The 12,500-nt window shown below is 48.0% G+C and overlaps 1 protein-coding gene across 1 annotated transcript in view; it reads right to left on the bottom strand.

Moving 5' to 3' along the window:
- grk3 (G protein-coupled receptor kinase 3) overlaps positions 1 to 12,500 on the bottom strand; it is a gene marked incomplete at its 3' end in the record, with an annotated part of 147,197 nt that overhangs the window by 42,403 nt on the left and 92,294 nt on the right. The window contains exon 15 of the mRNA XM_079525320.1: positions 1,314 to 1,414. Within this exon, the coding sequence (XP_079381446.1) occupies positions 1,314 to 1,414 (101 nt within the window). The remainder of the gene's footprint in view (positions 1 to 1,313; positions 1,415 to 12,500) is intronic.

The raw sequence follows: 12,500 nt of genomic DNA on the forward strand, positions 1-12,500 counted from the left end.
ATTTTACTATGTCATTATTCTAAAACGGGTAGTCCCAATACTTGATTCTGATTGGCTGGTTACCGCCACGTGACCGGTGTAAATTTCACCGATAACCCACACCTTCAATCACTTTATATCATTCACAGCTGATTCCGCATCTCTGTAGCTGTACTGGGGAAGGGGAGCGCTTGATTGCCTTGCAAACCCATGCCGTGCGGGCGTCTAAGCGCCACCCGGCTCATATGACTGTGAATGTGTGGCTCCAGGCGGCCCCGTAGAGACATCAAGCTCTATTCTCCCGTCACATAGCCTACTTGCAGCAAAACAAGGAAGTGATGTGGCTCGCTCTGGTGGCGCAAAGCGTAGCTACTTTTGTGAATCTAATAGTTTTATTAGGTTAATATTGCTATATGTTTGTAACCGTTTTAGAAAAGCAATAAGCCACTCGAGGCCCCCAGCTTACCGGGTATTTTACTGGCTGGGAGGGTAGAAGACCCTCGGCTGCGCGTCGGGTCTGCCTACGCCTCCCAGCCATTGTAAAATACCCGGTAACCTGAGACCTCTAGTGGCTTATTGCGTTAACATACCATAGAGCTGTTGTGTGGAAATAATAAAAAAAAACTCCCCCCCATTCTGTGTTTCCTAGAACTGGAGGTCTGAAAAAAAATCATTAACATGGTGAAACACATCTTGATGATGTCATCAATATGTGATTGACCATGTGCACCGTGCGCAATCAATCAATGATTTTTGTCAGACCTCCAGTTCTAGGAAACACTGAATGGGGGGGGGGGGGGGGGGGGGATTTTCTTCCCCCCATGAAGCAAAGATTTGAGTTTAAAACCGAAACTCTGAAATAATATATATTCAAAGATTTGAGGCACACAATGTTTTGGGACGAAGAAAATAATTAGAAATAAGAAAAGAGTTTTTCTTCCTTCTAATTATAACACTGTGCTGTGATTGGTCGAACAGCCTTCCAGTGTGAAGAGCAGAGGACGGCTTCCTGTTCTCAACCTTTACAGACTTGTCTGTTGCAGCAGAACATTGTGCAAGACAGTCTGGCCTGAGAGACTTAAGTGTGAGAGACTGTGCGTGCGTGCGTGCGTGCGTGCGTGCGTCACACGATTATAGCAGATCTCTACAAACATCAACAACAGACATCGGCTTTTAGGTTACGGTTAAAAATAATAATAATGGCACTTTCTGTCGTTCGTAAAACTGTTATTCTAAAATGTTCACGTCCTCACAAGTATAGTGAAACAAATGTGCATGTCTGTGTGTGCGTGCGTGCGTGCGTGCGTGCGTGCGTGCGTGCGTGCGTGTCGTACCCTTGCCCCAGACAGCCCAGCCTCTTGGCCACGTCTCGCTGCAGCAGTCCCTCCAGCAGCCCTTTCAGCTCCTCCGTGAAGGAATCTGGAAGCTCCACATTCTGCCAACACCAGGACGTTCAGTTAGACACAGACACAGACGCAACCAACGCCTAATCACTTTCACCTCTCAACCACTCACCAGCCTGACGTCACCAACTCTACAAGGGTTCCCAGACTTTGCAGGCTGCGACCCGCCAAAATATTTGAAACCCCCCCCCCCCCCCCCCCCACCCCGACAAGCACTTGGAATTGTAGGAGTTGAGGCATTTAATTTAGTTTGACTCGGTTCCACGGAGTTTATAAATCGGCTATCAAGAAACGGCGACAGATGTACAACGGAGAGCGCTTGTATCACCTGGCGGTTAATGATATGCGTGTCATTCAGTTAATGATATGCGTGTCATTCAGTTAATGATATGCGTGTCATTCAGTTAATGATATGCGTGTCATTCTTGTTTTCATATTATTTCCTCCTTCCATTCGCTGACAAAGTTTACTGTACATTGTGTCAACTATTATCTATTGAAGATCAGGTGGAGTGTGACGGAGAGAGAGAGGTGACATGGTGACATGTCACATAGCGCAGGGGTTGGAGGAATCACATCGACTCACTGGCCTTCTCGGGAACGTCTCGGGATTCCCCAGGAGGAAGTCACTAATGTTGCTCTGGAGAGGGAAGTCTGGAGCTCTCTGGTGGAGCTGTTGCCCCCGCGACCCGACTACGGATAAGCGGTTGAAGATGGATGGATGGAACCAAATGGACCCTTATGGTTCCTGTAACTCTGAGAGTTACTCTGAGAGCTACAGACCACTTTGGGAACCACTGTTTTATAGACTGTATTCACTGCAGACGTCCCAGCTCTGTTTCTGGGTTCAGTTCTAGTTACTTGCGCAAGCAGAGCGCGCAAGTACTAGTTTCACCCAGGACGATGCGTATGCACCGTCCCAGCAAATGACGTAATGACTACTTGTGCCTGATACGGCAGTGGTGCCAGACTACATACATGTATAGAGCGTCGCAGTCCCGCCTCCTACCCGGGACCAGGAAATGAAATCCAATGCATTATTCTCATAGACATTTCGTAAAGTATTTATTTAAAGACGGTTACGCCGCGGACAAAGCCAACTCGAGTCGTGACAACTCATGACAACACAAACAATATTTTGGACCAAACAAATAATTAGAAAGAAGAAAAACAACAAAAAAGTGTTGTAACCTGCCGTTTTTTTCTTCTTTCTAATTATTTGTTTGGTCCAAAATATTGTTTGTGTTGTCATGAGTTGTCACGACTCGAGTTGGCTTTGTCCGCGGCGTAACCGTCTTTAAATAAATACTTTACGAAATGCATTGGATTTCATTTCCTGGTCCCGGGTAGGAGGCGGGACTGCGACGCTCTATAGGAGCATTACCTCTAATCCTCCCGACACTAACACATATCGTCATTACGTCACCATCGAAAACCAATTACACTCTGGCATTGGGACCTTTAATCCACAACTTTCCTGTAATCCACCCGACATTGATCGAGATATATGTCACCATCGAAGACATTGGGTCCTTTAATCCACATCTTTATTACGTCATCATTGAGAGCTAGTCCTCATTGAGAGCTAGCTATACCAGTTATACCCTGACGTCATATGCTGGGACGGTGCATACGCATCAAAAGTAACCACAGTATACCGCTAATCAACTTACAAATTACATATACATAGAGGCATTTCCTTTAATCCACCCGACACTGAACGAGATATACGTCACCATCGAAGGCATTGGGTCCTTTAATCCACATCTTTATTACGATATACTTCATAATACTACTTTAACAAAAAAAAGTAGGTACGTAGCAAATAGCTAAACCTAATAATTCAATATTTCAATCGTTCTTTCAAAGAGAAGCTGAGATTTGACAGTTCGTAGCGGTCGACAGTACTTGCGCGCTCTGCTTGCGCACTAGTAGGCCATTTATGACCTACTTGTGTGCAACAAGCAAGTAGGCACTCGACAGAGTGCAGTTCTAGTTTATAGACTGTATTCACTGCAGACAGAGTGCAGTTCTAGTTTATAGACTGTATTCACTGCAGACAGAGTGCAGTTCTAGTTTATAGACTGTATTCACTGCAGACAGAGTGCAGTTCTAGTTTATAGACTGTATTCACTGCAGACATAGTGCAGTTCTAGTTTATAGACTGTATTCACTGCAGACAGAGTGCAGTTCTAGTTTATAGACTGTATTCACTGCAGACAGAGTGCAGTTCTAGTTTATAGACTGTATTCACTGCAGACAGAGTGCAGTTCTAGTTTATAGACTGTATTCACTGCAGACAGAGTGCAGTTCTAGTTTATAGACTGTATTCACTGCAGACAGAGTGCAGTTCTAGTTTATAGACTGTATTCACTGCAGACAGAGTGCAGTTCTAGTTTATAGACTGTATTCACTGCAGACAGAGTGCAGTTCTAGTTTATAGACTGTATTCACTGCAGACAGAGTGCAGTTCTAGTTCATAGACTGTATTCACTGCAGACAGAGTGCAGTTCTAGTTTATAGACTGTATTCACTGCAGACAGAGTGCAGTTCTAGTTTATAGACTGTATTCACTGCAGACAGAGTGCAGTTCTAGTTTATAGACTATTCACTGCAGACAGAGTGCAGTTCTAGTTTATAGACTATTCACTGCAGACGTCCCAGACGTCCTGTTTCTGGGCCACTGAGTTCTCTGCTCTGTCTTCTTCTATCATGCTTATGTAATACAAAAAAAATACATGAATCAACCTTTAAAATAAACAGTCAGAAGCCTCCTATCTCCAAACTTCAACATTTTGAGAGAGAGAGAGAGTGACAGAGAGAGAGACAGAGAGAGACAGAGAGAGAGACAGAGAGAGAGACAGAGAGAGAGACAGATAGAGAGACATTGAGAGAGACAGAGAGAGAGAGAGACAGAGAGAGAGACAGAGAGAGAGACAGACAGAGAGAGAGAGAGAGACAGAGAGAGAGAGAGAGAGAGAGGAGCTAATGACAAGTATTAAAGCGGCAACAATTTTTTTTTATTTTGTCCAATGTCTGTACTCTAACGTATTGTACAGTATATTAATAAAATATGGGCTATATGCGCCACCCCTTACCCCTAAACTCATTTGCGATAGTTTTACTATTTTCAAAAACCTTTTCAAATAGTTGAAATATCTGATCTACAAGCTCACAACGTGTCGATGTAGATTGGGCTAGTTGAACTATTTTAAAATGTTTTTCAAAATAGTTTAAAAAAAAAAATCACACCCGTGTGAAGTGTTGATTAGGTGATGTAATGGTGAAAACAAACGGTGAAAACACAAACATTAAACGACATTAACTGGTTCAGACCAGTGTTGTTTTTGGCAGCACATTTCGATTTTAGTTTAGTCATATTCTTTGGACTGAAACTTCATTTCGTTTTAGTCACATTTTAGTCACCTGGAATGTCTTAGTGTTAGTCTAGTTTTAGTCGACTAAATGTCATAAGATTTTAGTCGACTAAATCTACAGTTGATTTAGTCGACTAAAATGTATTTTGGCGGGCCTTGATGCCGTCGTATTGAGTGTTATTACACTTGCTGAAAATAGCCGATCTACAAGCTCACAACGCGACGCAACGCGACGCGCTGTGAGCTTGTAGATCGGCTATTTTCAGCATGCAACCAAGTGTAAAATTACTTATACTGGATCTCTTGTCCACTAGTCCCTTCCTAACATTTTAGTCTAGTTTTTATTTGTCGACGAAATTGTCAGTATATTTAGTCTTAGTTTTAGTCATCGTAGCTTAGTTTTCATTTAGTTTCCATTAGTTTTTGTCGGTGAAAAAAGGTAGTCGACAAACATTTTTCGTCTTAGTTTTAGTCGACGAAAACAACACTGGTTCAGACCGTACGACGTGTGGGCACGTCATAAGCGGGTTGGGTTGTGTACACGTCCTAGACTGTGTACACGTCCTAGACTGTGTACACGTCCTAGACTGTGTACACGTCCTAGACTGTGTACACGTCCTAGACTGTGTACACGTCCTAGACTGTGTACACGTCCTAGCGCATTCTTCGCTCTTTGTTCATGCGCGGTCCCGGTCACTTCCTAGTTTACCGCTGGGGAAAGAATGCCTCGTCTCTCCTAATCTAGGGCGCTCTCCGTGGTTTTGATCAGATGGATATATACTAAGCTCTTCATTGCCGACTTCTCACCTGCCTCTCGTTCAAAATATGAACGCGAGCGATGATCGAGCGATAATAAAATCTCAAAACGTGTCGCAGCGCGGCGCGTTTTGAGCTTGTAGATCGGCTATTTTTGCTCCAACCTGTATGCAATGTGGCCCCTCTGGAGTGAGTGTGGGAAATGTAGTGGTCCTCTGGAGTGAGTGTGGGAAATATAGTGGCCCTCTGGAGTGAGTGTGGGAAATATAGTGGTCCTCTGGAGTGAGTGTGGGAAATATAGTGGCCCTCTGGAGTGAGTGTGGAAATATAGTGGCCCTCTGGAGTGAGTGTGGGAAATATAGTGGCCCTCTGGAGTGAGTGTGGAAATATAGTGGCCCTCTGGAGTGAGTGTGGAAATATAGTGGCCCTCTGGAGTGAGTGTGGAAATATAGTGGCCCTCTGGAGTGAGTGTGGAAATATAGTGGCCCTCTGGAGTGAGTGTGGAAATATAGTGGCCCTCTGGAGTGAGTGTGGGAAATATAGTGGCCCTCTGGAGTGAGTGTGGAAATATAGTGGCCCTCTGGAGTGAGTGTGGAAATATAGTGGCCCTCTGGAGTGAGTGTGGGAAATATAGTGGCCCTCTGGAGTGAGTGTGGGAAATATAGTGGCCCTCTGGAGTGAGTGTGGGAAATATAGTGGCCCTCTGGAGTGAGTGTGGAAATATAGTGGCCCTCTGGAGTGAGTGTGGGAAATATAGTGGCCCTCTGGAGTGAGTGTGGGAAATATAGTGGCCCTCTGGAGTGAGTGTGGGAAATATATTGGCCCTCTGGAGTGAGTGTGGAAATATAGTGGCCCTCTGGAGTGAGTGTGGAAATATAGTGGCCCTCTGGAGTGAGTGTGGAAATATAGTGGCCCTCTGGAGTGAGTGTGGGAAATATAGTGGCCCTCTGGAGTGAGTGTGGGAAATATAGTGGCCCTCTGGAGTGAGTGTGGGAAATATACACACACACACACACACACACACACACACACACACACACACACACAGTGAGCGGGGGATTACGGGGATGAAGCAGATCTAAGTGGCTGGATTGAAATCCTAATCTGGATTTATTATGACGTAGGTTAAGGCTGTGTGCTTTCTCTGGTTCAGAGGGTCGACCGGGGCTAGTTACGCGTGTGCGTGCGTGCGTGCGTGCGTGTGCACATGATGGAGAGCGAGCGCGCGCTCGAGAGAGAGAGACTAAGTCAATGTGTGAATGACATTGTGACGTTGTGCGTTAACCACTTACAGCAGCACTATGTCACTTTTTTTAACCCATTTCGGCCTGACGTCGAAATGGAAAAAAAACGCTCGCTCTGAAAGAATATATATATATAAGATTTGTGCCGCATTTTCACGATTTTTCAAAAATAGCAGACCTACAAGCTCGTAGCGCGCCACTCGGTGGCGCGCTACGAGCTTGTAGATCTGCTATTTTTCAATAGCTAAAGTATAACACAATGCTTAGTTAAAACACCAAAACGGGTTCCCGTCCAGAATGGGCTAATGAATAAAATGTTATTTTGTCTAATCTGTACTGTAGACTATGTTAATGCTTTCTGTGCTGCTAGCCATTAGCATGAATGAAGGTAACCTGTGCCACCATCCGTGTCCACTTTAACCCATTCTGGGCGGGAACCCCTCTTTGGTGATTTAAGCATTAGGTTACACTTTAACTATTGAAAAATAGCAGATCTACAAGCTCGTAGCGCGCCACTCGTAGGTCTGCTATTTCTTTTAAATCGTGAAAATGTGGCGCAAATCTTTGAATATATATATTCTTTCAGAGCCAAGGTTTTCAATCTTTGCTTTTGGGGGTGTCCCTGGAACAACATATGTTCAGATGGGGGTCGGTGGCCACTTGCATATAGTTTTTGGGGGTCCTTGACCCCTTTTGGTGTCAGCATCATGTTATGCTTTAGCTATTGAAAAATAGCAGATCTACAAGCTCATAGCGCGCCACTCGGTCGAAAAATCGAAGAACGACTGACATAGAAACATAGCTTTTTCAGAGAACTGTCAGGATGTAGAAGACATTTTTAGAATCTGATCTCAGGTCAAAATGGGTTAAACACCAAAAGGGGTTCCCGTTCAGAATGGGTTAAGCCGGGGCAACAGATAGGATACTTCTGTTCCCGATGCGATAGAACAAACAGAAATGGAGAAGTACAGCCTTCAGCTATTATGGTCCTAGAATGTGGAACAGCCTGCCTAGGAGCTGGTCCTAGAATGTGGAACAGCCTGCCTAGGAGCTGACTCCGAGGGCAGTTAGAATGTGGAACAGCCTGCCTAGGAGCTGACTCAGAGGGCAGTTAGAATGTGGAACAGCCTGCCTAGGAGCTGGTCCTAGAATGTGGAACAGCCTGCCTAGGAGCTGACTCCGAGGGCAGTTAGAATGTGGAACAGCCTGCCTAGGAGCTGACTCCGAGGGCAGTTAGAATGTGGAACAGCCTGCCTAGGAGCTGACTCCGAGGGCAGTTTCTAAATAAATCTTAACACAGCTTTTTTCCCCCCCATCATTATCTTGTTTACTTTAATTTGATTTGATTGTCCTTTTATTTGTCTAGCCCCTCCTATATACAGCTTGTCCCCACAAAATGTCACAAAACACAAACATTAACACCTTGGAGGCCCAGAATCCATTTCATCCATGTGCCCATCATTTATAGCGCACGGACCACTTTTACCGGCGCACCGGAAGTTGTTGTGCATGTCTGTGTAGCAGCTAACAATAGCCACACCACTCTAGAGTCGATCGACAACAACGGGAGGTAAGAATAAATCTATTGCGACTAATGACTGGAAGGATCTTTTTTCAGAATTAGACGGGATGATTTAGATCGGGAGTTATGATCGTTTTAAGATTTTCGTTTTAGTCAGCTAAACAGGCAGGGGAGATTTTCGATGACGTGTCACTTTTTGACACGTCATCGGATCGGGCAACAAGCGCTCCAAGGCTCTAGAGCGATGCGAACGGTTTTGTTATCATTAATCTCCGTCCTGTTTATCAATCTCTGTGCTGGGCACTTGACCATGACCTTGAACTTGGACGGAGAACTCCGCCCTGGGCCTCCAAGGTGTTAAATGTCGTTGACAAAGGGAAAATGTACGTCATCTTGTCCACACATTCATTTTTGCCATTGACAATGAAAGGAGAAATTAGGTCAAATGTCCGCCAAATATGACGTAAACATTAAATGCCGTTGACAATGAAGGGAACATTTACGTCATATGTAGACGAGCAAATCGGCTAACCAATCACATACATTCAGTTGTTCATGAGATGATGTATGATGATAAGAGCGCCCCTCACTTCACACAGGTGTGATTTGTTCTTATTATTTAGTTTTCCCTGTGGAGACGGAGAGCTGAGGTGAAGCGCCACACCTGCCATCACCTCCCCCTGTGGAGACGGAGAGGTGAGGTGAAGCCACACCTGCCCTGTGGAGACGGAGAGCTGAGGTGAAGCGCCACACCTGCCACCCTATGGAGACGGAGAGCTGAGGTGAAGCGCCACACCTGCCCTGTGGAGACGGAGAGCTGAGGTGAAGCGCCACACCTGCCATCACCTCCCTGTGGAGACGGAGAGCTGAGGTGAAGCGCCACACCTGCCATCACCTCCCTGTGGAGACGGAGAGCTGAGGTGAAGCGCCACACCTGCCCTGTGGAGACGGAGAGCTGAGGTGAAGCGCCACACCTGCCACCCTATGGAGACGGAGAGCTGAGGTGAAGCGCCACACCTGCCCTGTGGAGACGGAGAGCTGAGGTGAAGCGCCACACCTGCCATCACCTCCCTGTGGAGACGGAGAGCTGAGGTGAAGCGCCACACCTGCCATCACCTCCCTGTGGAGACGGAGAGCTGAGGTGAAGCGCCACACCTGCCCTGTGGAGACGGAGAGCTGAGGTGAAGCGCCACACCTGCCATCACCTCCCTGTGGAGACGGAGAGCTGAGGTGAAGCGCCACACCTGCCATCACCTCCCTGTGGAGACGGAGAGCTGAGGTGAAGCGCCACACCTGCCACCCTGTGGAGACGGAGAGCTGAGGTGAAGCGCCACACCTGCCATCACCTCCCTGTGGAGACGGAGAGCTGAGGTGAAGCGCCACACCTGCCATCACCTCCCCCTGTGGAGACGGAGAGCTGAGGTGAAGCGCCACACCTGCCATCACCTGCCACCCTGTGGAGACGGAGAGCTGAGGTGAAGCGCCACACCTGCCATCACCTCCCTGTGGAGACGGAGAGCTGAGGTGAAGCGCCACACCTGCCACCCTGTGGAGACGGAGAGCTGAGGTGAAGCGCCACACCTGCCCTGTGGAGACGGAGAGCTGAGGTGAAGCGCCACACCTGCCCTGTGGAGACGGAGAGCTGAGGTGAAGCGCCACACCTGCCATCACCTCCCCCTGTGGAGACGGAGAGCTGAGGTGAAGCGCCACACCTGCCATCACCTCCCTGTGGAGACGGAGAGCTGAGGTGAAGCGCCACACCTGCCATCACCTCCCCCTGTGGAGACGGAGAGCTGAGGTGAAGCGCCACACCTGCCATCACCTCCCCCTGTGGAGACGGAGAGCTGAGGTGAAGCGCCACACCTGCCATCACCTCCCGTGGAGACGGAGAGCTGAGGTGAAGCGCCACACCTGCCATCACCTCCCGTGGAGACGGAGAGCTGAGGTGAAGCGCCACACCTGCCATCACCTCCCCCTGTGGAGACGGAGAGCTGAGGTGAAGCGCCACACCTGCCATCACCTCCCGTGGAGACGGAGAGCTGAGGTGAAGCGCCACACCTGCCATCACCTCCCCCTGTGGAGACGGAGAGCTGAGGTGAAGCGCCACACCTGCCATCACCTCCCCCTGTGGAGACGGAGAGCTGAGGTGAAGCCACACCTGCCATCACCTCCCTGTGGAGACGGAGAGCTGAGGTGAAGCCACACCTGCCATCACCTCCCCCTGTGGAGACGGAGAGCTGAGGTGAAGCGCCACACCTGCCATCACCTCCCTGTGGAGACGGAGAGCTGAGGTGAAGCGCCACACCTGCCATCACCTCCCCCTGTGGAGACGGAGAGCTGAGGTGAAGCGCCACACCTGCCATCACCTCCCGTGGAGACGGAGAGCTGAGGTGAAGCGCCACACCTGTTTTCCCTGTGGAGACGGAGAGCTGAGGTGAAGCGCCACACCTGCCACCCTGTGGAGACAGAGAGCTGGGGGAGGGGCCACACCTGCCATCACCTCCCCTGTGGAGACGGAGAGCTGAGGTGAAGCGTCATCACCTCCATCACCTCCCCCTGTGGAGACGGAGAGCTGAGGTGAAGCGCCATCACCTCCATCACCTCCCCCTGTGGAGACGGAGAGCTGAGGTGAAGCGTCATCACCTCCATCACCTCCCCCTGTGGAGACGGAGAGCTGAGGTGAAGCGCCATCACCTCCATCACCTCCATCACCTCCCACTACTTTGAATATATTGTTGTCTAGATTGGCCCATTTAGACCTGAAGACTAATCGTCTTCAGGTCTAAATACAAATGTCTTCTAAATCATGACAGTTTTCTGAAAAACCCTATGTTTCTATGTCAGTGGTTCTCAAACTATATCATGTCAAGGACCCCCAGAAATTATATGTATTTGGCCTCCGACCCCCATCTCAAAACATGTTGTTCCAGGGACCCCCTCCCCAGAAGGAAAAATAGCAGACCTACGAGCTTGACAACTGAAGGGAAGGCCTTTTAACCGTTTCCGTCCGTAGGACGGCTCCACGCGTCCTAGGGAACCCAATCGACGCGTACATAGGACGTGTGTACAATGATACGCGCGTCCTCAATGATATCAGGCGAGGGGAGAATATTCTGAATATTTTCCTTTTTTTTGACTGAGACTCTAAGGCACCTGTCGCTTCGCTCTGCCTTCATATTAGCTTACCGTTCGATTAGCTGTTAGCGCGGCAGAAAGAATGCCTCGTCTCTCCTAATCCAGGGCGCTCTCCGTGGTTTTGATCTGACGGATATACTACGCGCTTCATTTCTGACTTCAACATGCCTCTCGTTCAAAATATGAATGCTTTGGACTGGAGCTTCTAGCGATATAATAAAATCGAGACCAAGGTAAGCTAACAAAATATAAATTAATATTTCTCCGGTTTTCTTCCGGATTGTTTCCGGGGCGGGGGGGCTTCAGACTAAAAGCGGCCATGTCTTTCTGACACCCCAGAGCTCCTATTTTGAAGGAATCCCGGCACCGATTGTGTTAACGTGCTAAATACACATGACATAAGAAGTGAACCGTATGCAAATATAAAAGGTTGTCCTACTGCATTGTGGCAGTGTGTTAAAACCACAGTAACCGCATTGAAGGCCAACGCCTTTAAACCCATTCAGGACGGAGGAATCCTTTATCTGTTGAAAGAATAGCACCCCAGCTCCACCCCAGCTCGTAGCGCGCCACTCTGTGGCGCGCTATGAGCTTGTACATCTGCTGTTTTTCAATAGCTAAATTATAACATGTTTAAAACACCAAAAGGGGTTCCCGCCCAAAATGGGTCAAGTCAAGGCTGTATTGTGTTTGTTTGAACCAGCTCTCTCTCTCTCTCTCTAGCTCCTGGTAAGTGGAGCACTGTACTGACAGAGTTTGAACCAGCTCTCTCTCTCTCTCTCTAGCTCCTGGTAAGTGGAGCACTGTACTGACAGAGTTTGAACCAGTGCTCTCTCTCTCTCTCTCTCTCTAGCTCCTGGTAAGTGGAGCACTGTACTGACAGTGTTTGAACCAGTGCTCTCTCTCTCTCTAGCTCCTGGTAAGTTTGGCAAGTATTAGCAGCTGACTCTGGTAACTGTTCCATTTTAATACTCCTAGACCTTAGCTCGGCTTTCGACACCGTAGACCATACCATTTTAATCAACCGCTTAGAAAAATGGGTTGGTATCAGGGGCACAGCTTTAACTTGGCTGCGCTCCTACCTC

This window comes from Electrona antarctica, assembly GCF_951216825.1.
Source record: "Electrona antarctica genome assembly, chromosome: 16".
NCBI lineage: Eukaryota > Metazoa > Chordata > Actinopteri > Myctophiformes > Myctophidae > Electrona > Electrona antarctica.